Below are 15300 nucleotides of genomic sequence, written 5' to 3'. Positions count from 1 at the left end.
ATGTCTAATCATTTATGTAAAGTCTGATCCAATTCCGAATAATGAATGCTAATTGACTTTGTAAATTAAGTATTACAGTGGTTTTCTTGGGTTAGAAGATGTTGCTTCCTATTTACACTCATGTTCGTTGTGGCATTGGCTCTAGATTGGAGCTTGTGTGTTACAAGCTGCAGACAGTGCTGTCAACCCTTGTGCTATCCTAGGCACTTTAACATTGGGAGTTGGGTCATCTAGACCCACTAGACAGTGCCCTGAACCTATTTTCTTCAATGATTTGTGATCTTCACTGGTGTCCATGGATTACATGAAATCTTTCCACCTTCATCCACCTTTGTCATGGTAGGGAGAACACGTCAATGTAAGGGGGGGGGGGTGTCATCTAAGATAGCACAAGGGTTAAACATTAATGATAAAGCCTCGGACGTCATGGAATGAAGAACACTGTGGGGATTTATAGTTAAGTGTATTTCAGGGCAAAATATGAGCAACCATCTACAACAGTAATGTCTGAATTTGTGTGTTTTCCAGAATCAGGAGTCACAACAAATAAGTGCTGTTAAGCTTTCAGTCCACCTGTTGGTTTAGCAGCCCAACTCTCTGCGTCGGTGTTCAAATTCAACTTCATTTGCATAGCACTTCTCCTACTAAAAGGCCCTTTAAAGTACTTTACATAAATAATCAAAAATAAAAAAACAGTAGTTTGAAAATAGAAGTCTTAATAAAAAAACACACATACACATGCCACAAAAACAATCTTTACATAAAATCAAATTAAAATGCGTGGATCTGAAACAGCTACTTAAAGGCAGAGTTAAAACGATGAGTTTTCAGTTGTTTTTCTTAAAAAAGCGGATGAAGCCCTCAGCTCCTCAGGCACAGATGTTTCACCGCAGAGGCCGCTATTCAAAGGCAGTAAATTAAACACAAATACACAAAAGTCTGTTATAAAATATTTTAACATTCATCAGGAACAATCAGAAACAGAAATACTTTATTGATCCCACACGTGGGAAATTTGTTTTTTCACCATAGCCACTGACAGCAGAGGGGGAAAAAAAAGACTAAGAATAATATAAAAAAACAAGAACAAAGAATATGAACAACCAGTGAGTTATGACAAAAAGGGGACATGGATTCCCCAAAAACAAAGGTGAAGTCCAACGGGCTCACGCTGTAAAACCGCAGCGTATAAAGAACCCAATCAGAAGCAGAACTGTTAGTATTATTGTCTTTTATTGAAAGAGTTACAATATTTACAGTGGAAAACAAAAATGTTCCCTCAGACTGGTGCAGCTTCCAGTGTTAGCTGAGAGCAGCTGGGATCCTCCTCCACAGGCCTCCACACAGGCAGTTCTTGATCCAGCGCTGCTCCCACTGCTTCATAGCGTTGGTCTTGTTGGGGGAACGGAGCATCGTCACACAGCCGCATCTGAGGGAGGAGGAGCCAAACTTAGAAGCTCATTAACGGTACCTGTACTTCACATCAATGTTGTTGTGCACTCACCTGGTGCAGGCTTTACTTTCTTCAGTGGGACAAACTCCTAAAAAGACACAGCGCAGGTTGTCCATCTTCTGTGAGCCAGGACTCCTAAGCATTGCAAAAAGTAGACCATGAATATTTAGTCTTCCCAGGCAGTCTCCCATCCAAGTACTAACCAGGCGCGACTCTTCTTAGCTTCCAAGATCGGACGAGATCAGGCGTGTTAAGGGTGGTATGGCCACTCTATAAACTATTTTCCTTTAAAGTGGTTTGCTTTTCAACTATGTTTAGCAATCATAACATGGATCCTTTTAACGACATAAATTAGGATAAAGGCCCGTCTGTTCTTAAATGTAGAATTGTTTTTGAAGGGGTCCATTCTTGGTGGGTTGGGTTGTAAAGTGAACACAACTATAGAGGACATAGATTGGTGTATACATCACAACATTTCAGTGCACATACCTTTGAGATTTGAGCAGAAGCCAGATTTTATTCCAAAACCTGTGCAAGCCTTTATACAGCAGGTGATTAGATCAATACCTGGTAAGTGCTTCCAATGGGGCGCCGCCGGCTGCTCCTGGTAAGGAGGAAGCTTTCCCAAACTGCAGCTTGAGGGGGTTCTTTCCCTGCAGCTTTACAATGACGCCATCGTTCACAGGGAGCCAGTCCATGCTAGGAACCAGCAGCTGACTGGGTAGCAGGCAGCACTCATCAATGAGGCCCTCATCGGGCTCCTGGGTGGGGCCATCCTCCCGAGCTGAGACACAAAATACAGGCATAAAAATCTGCTTCCTACAGAAGGCTCCAGCTTAGGTCCCAGCTGCAGGTTGCAGTGTTGCCGTTGCCTGACATAGCAACAGTTGCATTGCAGTTCCAAAAACATTTGTATCAAGACGAGCCTTTAACAGCCAGAACAAATAACATTGATCAAACAATTCAAGATTTCTACAAAACGAGCACCACTTCATGATCAACATTTACAGGTTTCGTCTTTAGAGTGGGTAAAGAATTTGCTCCTTACAGCACAGCCACAGCTTGGTCAGCAGTCTGAACAGCAGCTGGAGGCTGTCTTGACTATCCGACATGGCGGTGAAGGTGGGCAGGCATCCTGGCTTCAGAAGACCCCATATCCTGATCATCACCAGCATCTCGCGTAACATCCCCAGCGATGCCCCGTCTCTCATGAAACCAAATCCAGGCCGAACCATGGAGCCCTACAGTTCAGGCCACACGTCGACAGGTCAATCAGAACCTGCCCAGGTGGACACCAGGTTCCACCTGACGGCAGTTGCAGTCTTTCAAAACAAATCTGTTCCTTTAGTTTCTTTTCTGTGTTCAGCTGGTTGAGTGACAGGTCATAATTCTACCGTTTAAAGATTTTACAACTAGCATGAGGTAATCCTTATGAGTCAGTGATGCCGACTTGTCTAGTTCTGGTTACTCGTAAATTATTTATATTAACTGGGAATCTGTTTTAACCAAAGGATTGTTCTTCGCTGTCAGCAATACAGCTTTAACAGAGATGCGGTAAATCTCAAGAACACAGCTGAACGAAAGAATAGAAGTAGAGAATTAAGCAACTGTTTTGTTCTCAGCATTCTACTCAGAGTCAGAGGGTCACTCTTTAAGTTTCAATTCAAGATGCTCTCTTCCATTTCTTTGCTTTAAATACAAACCCATCATTTTATTTATATTATATGTACACAAACATTTTCGGTATGTAACACACACACATTATCTATTCAGAATTAAGCCTAAAAACCTTAAAATATTTTCCAATTTGATCACAAAAATGCAACACATTGGTTCCAATTGCAAATGTTTTGATTTTTTTTTTTTTTTTGGAACAGAAGAAACCTGATACATATTCACACAGAAGTCCCACATGGGACCAGACTTATTAGCACCTTGTCAAAACTGGTAAGATATAATAATTTTTCAAGCAAGTAACGCTTCTGTTTTTATTTAAACCCACCTGTGGCAGGTAACAGGTGTGTACAGTAATCAGACAAACTCAATAGGAGCAATACAGGACAGAGCCTGAGTGGTGTGTGTCACCCTGAGCATAAAGAAAAGACAGAAGAGTAAAGAGGTGTCTGTGGGTTTTAGAGAGAAACATGGACAATCTCAAAGCACCAAGTTTATCTCAGATCCTATTCTGTCCTGCAGCAGTTCTGGACCTCAAGGACCAGACTCCACAACTCTTCTTTCTGCCTGCGCCGTTGAACCAACATCCTCAAAAACTCACCAAAATGTGGACACACCTAGTACCCGCGGAAAATGTTTTTGACATGGTGAAGAATATTTTTTACAGAAATATTATGAAAATGTGTTAGATACATTGTTGGCGTAACCCTTGTGCTATCCTAGGCACTTTAACGTTGGGAGTTGGGTCATCTAGACCCACTAGACAGTGCGCTGAACCTTTTTTCTTCAATGATTTGTGATCTTCACTGGTGTCCATGGATTACATGAAATCTTTCCACCTTTATCCACCTTTGTCATGGTAGGGAGAACACGTCAATGTAAGGGGGGGTCATAGGATAGCACAAGGGTTAAAATCAAAAAAACAATACGACATATGATATGAATAAATTACAGATGCTGATTCTTCTAAAAATTATGTAGAAGTGCTTAAAAGCATAAAATCGTTGCCATAGAGATAAAACCAACAGAAAAATGCCATTTTGACAAAAAGTCAGAAGGGGAGAGTGAGAGGGCTTATGGGGCCTATATCATGCAAAATCAACTTTATGTTAAGTGTGTTATAATGTTCATTGCTCACAAAAACAACCCAAAAGAAGCATTTGATCAATTCATGGATTTCTGTGTATTCCAATAAAAACCTGCTGTGAGCACCAGCCCCTCAAATCCACATTGGTCCCCACACTGTGACATAGATACGTGAGGAACCGCCCCTTCCAGGAAGAGTTTGTGCTGCCAGCTCGGCCTCCAGGCTAACACACATGCCTACACCCTCTTTCACCGTGGAGCTAGCGGTGATCAGCTAAACGCTTTCCTTTTATATGCACTATATGCCCATCTAGGCAAACGTCTGAGCCAAAGGTGTCGCCCACAACACAAAAGCGAATGTCTAATGAGCTACTGCAGATGTGCAGAAAATATGTCTTAAAAAACATCACATACTTTTTGATTTTAGCTAAAAACTGCATGATCATAATTAAAAGACCACTGGGAAGGATTTTATCGTTGTTCTTTGTTTTTAACCCGATGTTGTTGCATTTTTTCTCACGGTGGAGGACATATAGAAAATCATTTCAGATTAAACCATGTTTCTGAGCATTTCTTTATTCAAATTGCGTTTGATCAGAAGCAGATGAAACCCAGATGCTTGAAAAATCTCAGACTTATGACACAGTCACTGCCGTTGTCTTTTTTGAATCCATCCATTTTCTTAACCCACTAGTCTATTCAGGTGCATCAACCTGCAGACAAATTGACCCACCAACGGCATCTGGCTCAAAACCAAACGGCTGTAATGCTCCAATGTTCCTCTTTTTTTCCTTTTTGGTAATGCTAATGTTAGCTTGGCTTTGTAAAGTGCTTTACACTAGAAGGCGTAAACAACTGCATGATGGGAAATTAGTCCAGTTAACTTCTGCGCCAACAGTCCTGCCGACAAACCAGAATCAGATTTCTGATGAGATCCTGCTGTCCTGGAAAAAATATGTCTTAAACAAGAACACCGGCTTCACGAGTTTAGCTAAAAACTGCATCGTCATCATTAAAAGAGCACTAGAAAAAAATCAGTTTGAGTGGGACTTTCAGGCTGCTAATGTTCTGTCCAATCCATTTTCAATTTCTGTGTGAATTACTTGGAGATCTGACTTTTTCAGTTTTTGTTCCATTGCAAACAGCAAATACCAAAACATTTGAAACTGGAACAATTTTGACACAAACCCAGCCCACCCACATAGGCTCATTAATGTGTGTTGGCTAAGATGGACCCATCAGGAATCTGCTGTCAGAGCCTCACCTGATTGGGCAAGTTGGCCAAAAGGTAGAGGACAAAGTCCCCCACCCATTGGATAAGCTGTTGTAGGGACTGAAGGGGTGGGCCGTCCAACACAAATTCTTCCGTCTTCAGATTAATCATTACCTTGTCTATGTCTGTGGAAACAAGCATTGGTCATCATCCAGCGCCATGTCAGTGTTTTACGGAGCCCGTCATCTCACCTGTGTCCGTGTTCTTAGCACAGATCTCACTGAGCCGATCACCTGGACTTTTGTCAGGGGTGTTGAGGACGTGTGGCCTCAACAGAGACTTCAACGTGGAGCTGATGGCCATCAGCAGCAATTTGGCATGAAAGTCACAAGCTCGAGCTGCCGTTGCTGCAGACAGTTTACACAGAGAGGCCTTCACAGCTACAATACGCGTTGCCAGGACCTAAAATGGACAACAATCCCACAGTGGAGAGAACAACTGTTGACAAACGACAAAATCTCAATGCACTTCTTACCACCAACCACCACTTCACAGTTCATAACTTCCCCTTTGGTCATGCATGTCAAACAGCAATGTAAAAATATTTTAAAACAAACTTAAAACAAAGTTTCTCCATTCTGCCTCTTTGACCCTTCAACACAGGAGCTTAAGCGCCCATGTTGACTTTCTTTCAACTACCGTAATTCTTCAAACATTTACTCAATTAATGGAATTCAGCAGAAAACATGGTGATAGAGACAGAAGGGGTGCATGAACGGTGAAACCAGCGGTGGGCCAGCTGGAAAAGAACTCCGATACTGAAAACGCTCTGCCAGTATCCCAGCATGCCTTACTGACCTGCTGCAGAGCCTGGTTCTGCCTCATGTATTCTTCATGCAGCTTCTCCACCAGGTTGTGCACCATATTGGGAAGCACATGCAGCAGCACGTCCCACCAGTCATAGCCCGTCACCATACAGTACTCTAGTAGAAAGAGGAGGTGGCGAAGTGTTGTATTCATGTCCAGCACCTGACACATGGAGGGAGATACCCGCAGCATGTGGAGCTGAAGGAAGAAAAGAAAAAAAGAGATCTCAGCTTAGCAATCCAAGGACTGTTTGGATGGTGGGCAATCATTTTTGGTAAACCCTGCATAAAATATGCAGATCTGTGCACATAGTTCACATCTATCCGGATCCTTCCAGTTAGGCCACTTTCAATTGTTGTGGTTTGAGAGGAAAAAATAGAGAAAAACACAAGCACACATGTCAAAGGCCAAAAACAGATTGTTTATCTGAGGCAAAAGTGGAACGCCACAGAGGGAGTCTTCAGCAGGAATCATGGGTACTCTGGACCCCCACAGCCTGGTATTAGAACTTAAATGTGATCATTAAATCAGAAAAACTGAAAATGAATATAAGCAACTTTTAGTATTTTAAATATTCCTCAGCAATTACAAAGAATACGAATTGTGCTTCATTACATAACATCATGTGATTAACTGTAATTAATCATTATGCCCATTGATACATTTTAGATTATTTTCAAAGACCTTCGGTTACAAAATCTTTTTTTAAAGAAGTTTGCTTTAAAAAAAAGAATACTGCTGTTTATCTGGTTACTGGGGATCTACAGTCTCAGAACTCGATCTATGAAGATTAAATAAAGAATTTTGCTATGGGTGAAGGAATCGGTCAATAAGAAACATATTCATAAGACAAAGTTGTGCACAAATTCATAATAAGAGCGTAACTTTGCAAAAAAAAACAACAAGTATGAATAAAACATTTAGTTTTACGTTTGACATGTCGGTTTTGGATAAGACTCTTGCTTGTCTTGAATTTGAAATTTCTCCTGTTAACAAACTGTCAAAAATCCGTCACGGGGTCAAAGGGGCATTAACATGGATTCCCAAAACATTGACTGTTCAAATTTATGCATGCATCTAGAAGTTTATTTATTAAACTAAAATAAAATAGAACATTTTAGAATCTTATTGATCCCCTGAAAGGGCAATTATCTCAATACAATTGCTCTGTTAACTAAAAAAACGTTATTAACAGCCATTTCCGTCCTGCCGCATTTTATTTATTACCATGCGACAACAGCTGATTGCATAAACAATGCACCGGACCCAGGACTGGTGGGAAAAAACCAGCAGGTTACTTGGAGATTAGAGCCGATTAAGCTTATAAAAGTCCATGTTCATCGAAAAATAGATGATAGTAAGAGAATGATGAGATGAAATAAGAAAACGGCTGATCCCCGCCTCTCTGCTGTTGGATGCTGACGGAGAGATTCCTGTCCCCCCCCAGTCGGGGCATGGAAGAGAAGGGGCGAGTCTATTCCCAGGACCCAACAGAGCAATGGTTAAAACATAATTTCTCAGTAATGGATCAATTATATTCTAAAAGATTCTATTTTATTTTAGATTAATAAATACATTTCAAGACGCATGCACAAATTTGAACAATCGATGTTTCGATTCGATGTATACACCCTTCTTGATAGTTTGTTACCTGGGAAATTTGGTATTCAAGAAAAGCAGTCAAATTTAAAGCAAAGGCAAATCGTGTTCAGGACAGACTTGTCACACGAGAAACTTAATGTTGTGTTCATATTTTTTTCACAACACATTGTGCACAACTTTGCCTTTATGAATATGTTTCTTATTGACAGATTCCTGACCCCATAGTTCCCACCAGCCCAGTGAGTCCAACGGTACAAATTCAAAGAAATTCAGCTACAACTTTTACTTCCTGATAGGGCTGCTCAATAAGAGGAATACTTACCATAGGCGATATTAATGATCAATATTGCAATGACGATATAACTTGCGATACATGAAGAAATAGCAAAACAGCCAAAAACACATCAATTCCATTTCACTGCAACAGTTTGATTTAAATAATATTGAACACAACTCAAACATTCCAAATGACCCTCGTCTACATCGGAGGCAAGCATCTAACATAAAATGGCTCCATCTAATTGGTGAACAACGTGAAGGTGTCTGTCTATCCGATTGGTCAACAACATGAAGGCGTCTATCTGATTGGTCAAAAAGAAAACTGCACAACTCTACACAATCTCTGCACAATGTTGGCACTCTATAAGTTTTGAACATTTTGGAGCACTTTCCACTTTTGTGACCATAACACTGTCATTGTTGTCTATAGAAGGCTACAAAATTGTAATAAATGTTTTTTCTGCAAAGTCACCTAAACGTTTTATCCTTTTTTTAACCGTACTGCTCTTAGGCTTGCTCTCTGTTGGACAGTTGTGGAATACATTTCAGTACTTACTGCATGTGTATGTGTGTAACAGAAAAATGTCAATTAGACTTAACATAGCTAAAGCTATCACCAGAATCTAGCATCACGGAACTCACCTTGCCGTAGTTGTCAATTCCAACCAAAGCTAATGATGTCCAAGAGAACTGCAAGGCTTTAAAGTGGAGGAAAGGACCTGAAGTTCTTTGGCGTTTCAAGGTTGCTTCGTCTCCGGGCCGTGGACCAGAGGAGGAGGAGCTGTAGTAAATCCCCATGAAATGAAGGGAGAGGCGATGATGGATCTGAATACTGCCATCATGAAAAGCCAGAGCCAGACCTGAAAATCAAGAGAACAGACAAAGTTTAGTAAAGCAATGAAAATGCTCTCTGCCATAGAGTTCCCTCAACTGTTCAACGGGCAAATTTATTGTCACTATAGATCCCTTGCAGTGACGTCGAGCAGACACCAGGTGTCCGCCATTTTGGAAGTCAACCATTCATTATTTTTGGTACATCCAACGGGTAAAATCAGCAACTTTAGTAATAGCAACCAAATCTCTTCGTGGTCCACTGTCAAACAGTCAAACAGGAAGGTTGTCGGCCTACAGATGCCAGCAGACTCTGCAGTGAACACTTTGCGTCAGGTAGACTGTTGGTTACACATTTGAATTGTCTTAAAAGAAATACATATCTAGGTACGCTGGGTAAGAAGAGACACCAGCCGTCAGTTCTGAACTGTAACAGACCTTCCAGCTCTTTATTTTCTTGCCAACAACACAGACGGAACAGATCAAAGACAGACAGTAGAGCGGACACCACAAAAGATCAACACGACAAAGCTCTGCAGCAGCAATGGTCTTAGTCTTACTCCCACCATTTGACTTCCAAAATAACGGAGAGGGTGTTCACGGAGGTGTGCAAGGGGTCTATAGCAGCCTTACTGGAGTTCTACCGCTAAGGTAAGGTTCTAGTGGTTTTGGGTTCTACTCACCAAGACCTGGACAAAACTTGGTGTCTGGTGCAACCTTGAGGTCAGTGTTGGATATGGCGATAGGCAGTTTGGGAAGAGCAACAGCAGACACTCTCTCTAGGTCGCCGGTGGTTGTCAGAATCCGCCACTTCAGGATGGTTGGCTGCTTTTCACCCACTGAAACCAGGAAGTCTGAGGTCAGAGGATCCAAATGATAAGAAACAGAGTCTAGATCTGCTTGACTGGAAGTTTTTCTGACCAACTGGGGATCTGTGCTGGAAGATGTTGTTGACAGGAAGACCTTCCTTTCTAAGAGACCAGCATTCCACAATGCTGCCAGTCTGATTGGATGCACACAGCAGAACCTAGAACACAGACAAGCGCTCAAACGGCAGCAGGCTTCGTGGTACCAGAAGTTGTGAGGATAATTACCTGCTCAGAGTTCTCTCTGGTCAGGAATTTCAGGTGTGTGACAGCTGGGTATTTGTCCCTCCTCATTGGATCGGTAGTGCAGCGCAGAAACAGGGATGGTAACAGCTCTGTGTCAATGCGACACTTCTCACTCACAACACTAACCACCACCTGAATACACAGTCAAACAAAGTTGAGAAGAAGAACAGGTAATAGCTTTAATGGCTGTAACCAAACTGACCTTGTAGAACTGGACAGGAGAGGAGCTGCTTCCATCAGTTGCTGCAACCACAATGTTACCTCCCCCAGTGAAGGCAATATCAGCTAATGCCACCCGTCCTCGAAGCCGGCACAGACTCTCACTGGCCGTCAGCAAGGAGCCGCCTGGCTTTAGCAATGACACGGAGACCAAACCGCTAACTGTTACTGCTAACCAGCCTTCCATTGGTTTTCCTCCAAACAGGGTGAGAGAAGGAGAGAACTTCACCCGGGAGAACTTTTCTCCAAAGTTTGTGGAACCAGACTGAAAGCAGAAGATGTCGTGTCAATTTTTTACTGGTTCTGGGGCTTTTCTACTATGTAGAAGGTGCCTTACCATCTCCACATGCAGAGCCAGTTTGACTCCATTATGCAACCAGCTAAGGGCAATTATGGGATCTCTATCCAAAGAGCTAGACAGGATGCTCTCCCAGCTGTTTACCAAGTGATCAGTCATGGACCAGCACTTAATCTGACCATCGCCATCGGCAGAGAGCAACCGTGATCCTACACACACAAGAACACAAGCACTTGACAAAACAATAACAGTTTAATACTCTGAAAAAAGTCAACTAAAGTAAAGCCTACCTGACTGGTCCCATTCCAGGCAGGAAATGACCTCAGTGTGACCAGAGTTGATAGAAAAGACATCCCAGGGGTGCTCAGTGTCGATGATGTGGATCATGTGACTGACATCTGAAAAAGAGGTTCAGGTAGCCGGGACCAAGAGTTGGACGTGTGTGCGTGTGCGTGTGTGTCTGTGTACCCTTCTCATTGTCGTCACTTTTCAGGTCTGTGGTAAACGCCACCAGGTTCCTGCAGGACCACGAGCACACTACTGGTATGGATGGACAGTGAGCGTTCTTCTGTCGCTTCTCCCAGTCACAGACATATGCCAGTTCCATGTCCAAAGGGGAACAAAGACGCCTCGTCCACACCTGACCTGAATGGGAGACAGAGGAACACATCTGTCACTAAGTGAACACATCTGTATTTCAAAGCAGGTTAGAGGTTAGATCATTGTTAAGGAACAGAATAATTAACCATGTCAAGCATTATATTTAGTAAGTTTCCATTTAATCCTATTTTGATCTATTGTGAAAACATACCCAGTCAGGGTAGGATTCTTAAAACATCCAAAACACTATTTCCATCACAGTGGGTTTTTTTTTTTTAACCAAGTGAAACCCACTGAGATCAGATCTCATCTTCAAGGGTGACCTGGCCAAGAGGTCAGCAGCATACGCCACATGAATAAAGTCACAATATTAAACAAATATGACACAGAATGATGACTAGAGAATTTTACAATGTAAACTTAAAAGTTGAAAGTGAGGATCAACAAAGTGACTTGGTAATGTTAGATGGGAATTTGTGTCATTTGGAGAGTACAAAAGTAGTGAGTAGCATGACATTAATAGCCATCAGTTATCAGTTCACGTTAGAAACACAGACATTGAAGGACGGACCGTTTATATTTGACTCAATATAATGAAGCTGAAAAATCTAAGTGAAGAAAGTTCAGACCATTTATGAGGTTTTACTAAAATATTTTTAAAACGTTTGCAGATTAAATTTGTGAATCTCCAATCTCCATTCCTTCACTACAGGAACTAAATTCAAAACTAGTTTTGAATTTACATTGAGTTTAATGGTCAATGGAGCCAAAACCTCAACTATGAGAAACAAAATCTGAAAAAAATACAGAAAAGCACATTGTCCAATTTTTAAAGAATTCATTCGTAAATTATGGAGGAAAATAAGTATTTGGTCAATAAAAAAGTTCAAGTCAATACGTTGCTATTTACCCTTTGTTGACAATGACAGCAGTCAGACGTTTTCTGTAAGTCTTCACAAGGTTTTCAAAAACTGTTGCTGGTATTTTGGCCCATTCCTCCATGCAGATCTCCTCTAGAGCAGTGATGTTTTGGGGCTGTCACTGGGCCACACAAACTTTCAACCCCCTCCAAAGATTTTCTATGGGGTTGAGATCTGGAGACTGTCTAGGCCACACTAGGACTTTGAAATGTTTCCTATGAAGCCACTCCTTTGTTACCCGGGCAACGTGTGTTTAGGATCGTTGTCGTGCTGAAAGATCCAACCATGTCTCATCTTTAATGCTGATGGAAGGAGGCTTCCCTCCAAATCTGACCATACACTGCTCCATTCCTTCTTTCCTTTACGCAGATCAATCGTTCTGTCATTGCCATTCATTCATTCATTCATCTTCTAATCTGTTTTATCCCTCTCGGGGTCGCGGGGCTGCTGGAGCCTATCCCAGCCACTCGCGGACGAAGGCTGGGGGCATCCTGGACAGGTCACCAGTCTGTCACAGCTGTTATTTCCAGCAAATGAACTTTTGTCATTGATCATTAAGTTATTTTCTATCATAATTTACAAATAAATTCTTTAGAAGTCAGACAATGTGATTTTCTGTTTTTTTTAACTCATTTTGTCTCATATTAGTTAAGGTTTACCTATGATTAAAATTACAGGCCTCTCTCATTTTTTGAATTGTGAGAACCTAAACAATTGGTGGCTGACTAAATACTTTGTTTGCCCCACTGTAAGTAAACCTTGTATGTATTCGGTCATTTATTTAAATTCTACCATAAACTTGAATTTGCTCACATGACAGCACCACGAAACACATCAGTCTTCTGGATGTTTACCCCAAGTTTTTATGAACAACGATGCAAGTTTGAATTTCCAAAAGAAAAGTGTTGCTCGTCAACAGTTCGGTTTTCTTGACTTTCTTTACAAACAAACCCAGCAGCAAAACTCCAGAAAAAACGTGATGCAAATGAAAAGAAAAACCCGCTGACTTAGTCTATTATGATGAACTCACCTATTTGAAACTGGCTTTCAAAAGTTAACAGCCAAAACTGAAAGAAGTTTTAAGAACGACTTCAGAAAGAAAACATAAATACGAGTTGGAAAGAACGGCACTTTGAAAGAAACAAAGACCGCAGCAGAGACTGGCGCGTGTCAGGCCCCCGTATATGTGTGCCTATACAGCTGCCTGTCTGAAAAATATGTTTAGAGTACGAAATAAGAAAATTAGGCCCAGACAATTTATTACAAAGCTTTCAACTTAAGTAAAAACATTGAAGTAATTAAAAATCCACACTGTGTCTTCTACAACGTTTCTAATAAATACTTTTATGATCCTATTTTAGTCTGGCTAAACCCGAGGTAAACCTTTTTTTCCCTCTGTAACTTTATTAACAAGGAGCAAAATACAAAGTTAAGTTGAATACATTTTCAATTCTCACTCTCAAAAGAAAAAGCAATACTTCAAAATGCTTTTTCATTTTATACTTCAACCCAGCTTTTTCTGTCACTTAATTAAAATGATAAAGAAAATGGTATTTGACATTTCATTTTCAAAAAGGTCCCTGGTAAATGTGTAGCATAATTCATTTAGAAATGTCTAATTTGACAATTAAAATGGATTAACAGAAATGCTTTTTAATTTTCAAAATGTAGCTGCATTTTTTGACTCAAAATTAAAAAGAAAAAGCAATATTTCAAAATGCTTTTTCATTTTATACTTAAAACCGCTTATTCTGTGTCATAATTAAAACGAAAATGCAAAGAGGGGATTGCATTTGCATTTTAACATCCACCCTGCGCACCTTGTCACAATATTCATTTCGAAAAAGCATTAGCAGAGGGGAGGCGGGGCGATGACGTCACTGCTTTCTCTGTGTGTCCGGCTGCTGACTGACGCACACACACGCACCAGGAGCAGACTGTGTTAGTGGCAGAGAAGAGGGTTTTGTGATGGTTGTGAACTTCTGATGAGTTTCCACAGCTTCTCAGGACTAAGTAGCTGCATGTCCGCCTTCTGCGGTCCTCCTCCTGACGCACCGCGATCGCTGAAGGCGGAAATGCTGCGGCGATCTGAGAAACCATCATATGAATTTGTGTTTCCAGTGGTGTCCAGAACAAAATAAAGACTGATTCCCACATATTTACACATTTATTTGCAGCTTTGCGGTGAATTTGCTGTATTTTTTGAATTTGATGTATTTTCTCTCATATATTCCTGTTTTGATGATTTTAATACTCATTTTGTTAGTTATAAGTTCTCTGTTTTTAATAAAGGAATGTAGGGTGTGAGAAATCTGTCAAAAAGAAACATAGTCATAAAAACAAAGTTGCAAAAAAAAGACATGAAGACAACATTTTAATTTTACGTTTGAATGCGATTTGTCTTTGTTATAAATACGACTCTTGTTTGTCTTGAATACCAAATTTACCTTGATAACAAACTGTCAAAAATACGTCACATGGTCACAGGCATACGAGTCCCAAAACGTTGATTCAACTGGGTGAGCATGTACATTCATGTACATTGGAGACTCTTCTTAAACTAATAGAATTACATTTTTTAGACTGCTATGATGAATGAATGAAAGAATGTTATAGGTCTGGCTGGAAATCTGTCTTAAAACCAAAAAAAAAGTCATTAACATCACTGTCCTGCTGAATTTCTTTGTTGTCAGGTGAGAACACCTGGGGGGCGTATTCCAGGAAGCATGTTTAAACTACCCTGACTTTAAGCCTGAACTCTGGCTGAAGTCCGCCTGAACTTGCTTACTCTGGTTATGTCGGTTCCTAAAGACCGGATATGAGTTAGCGTAATTACGCTCCACTTGGTAACCCTGGGTTAATGCACATGCGCGGCAAGTACATAAAGACATTCTCAATGGATTGCCGATTTACGGAGTCACCATGGAAACGCGTGGAGAAAAAAAGAAAGCGCTATACTTTAGTGAGACGGAGTCTGAGATTTTAATGACGGCGTATGAAGATTATATGTCCATCAAAAAAGTAACATGGCTGCATCATCAAAAGAAAGAGTTTTTGCTTGTAGTAGAAGAACAAAGTAAATGCACGAGTTTCTGATCTTTTTCCATTTTCATGTGACGCATATATTATATATATATGTATATATA

General features: G+C 40.9%; 1 protein-coding gene across 2 annotated transcripts; it reads right to left on the bottom strand.

The window, feature by feature from the left end:
- Nucleotides 1-1214: 1214 nt before the first annotated feature.
- Nucleotides 1215-13352, bottom strand: med16 (mediator complex subunit 16). 2 transcript variants are annotated; one of them, XM_011472992.4, is made up of 16 exons: nt 13185-13352; nt 11103-11279; nt 10925-11032; nt 10674-10843; nt 10320-10601; nt 10100-10249; nt 9927-10032; nt 9689-9844; nt 8817-9034; nt 6285-6491; nt 5678-5888; nt 5478-5611; nt 2502-2694; nt 2021-2237; nt 1505-1588; nt 1215-1429 (listed from the first exon to the last, which is right to left on the bottom strand). In XM_011472992.4, exons 2-16 carry the CDS (start codon nt 11239-11241, stop codon nt 1303-1305), a joined length of 2502 nt encoding a protein of 833 aa, XP_011471294.1. In that variant the 5' UTR covers nt 11242-11279; nt 13185-13352; the 3' UTR covers nt 1215-1302. The 2 variants fall into 2 exon arrangements, with proteins under 2 accessions (XP_011471294.1, XP_078801600.1); XM_078945474.1 differs by having other exon boundaries at nt 12145-13309.
- Between the last annotated feature and the right edge of the window lie 1948 nt (nt 13353-15300).

Source organism: Oryzias latipes, chromosome 4, assembly GCF_053564925.1.
Source record: "Oryzias latipes strain Hd-rR chromosome 4, Olatipes_Hd-rR_3.1".
NCBI lineage: Eukaryota > Metazoa > Chordata > Actinopteri > Beloniformes > Adrianichthyidae > Oryzias > Oryzias latipes.
Note: the sequence above shows the minus strand (reverse complement) of the source record. Positions and strands in the feature narration are given on the sequence as shown.

Coding starts and splice junctions, on each gene's coding strand:
- med16 (XM_011472992.4), bottom strand. CDS start 11,241: ATGGAACTGGCATATGTCTGTGACTGGGAGAAGCGACAGAAGAACGCT. Junction 10,250..10,319: donor CTCCTGTCCAGTTCTACAAG/GTCAGTTTGGTT, acceptor CTGTGTATTCAG/GTGGTGGTTAGTGTTGTGAG. Junction 6,492..8,816: donor GAATTGACAACTACGGCAAG/GTGAGTTCCGTG, acceptor TTCTTCCTTCAG/CTCCACATGCTGCGGGTATC.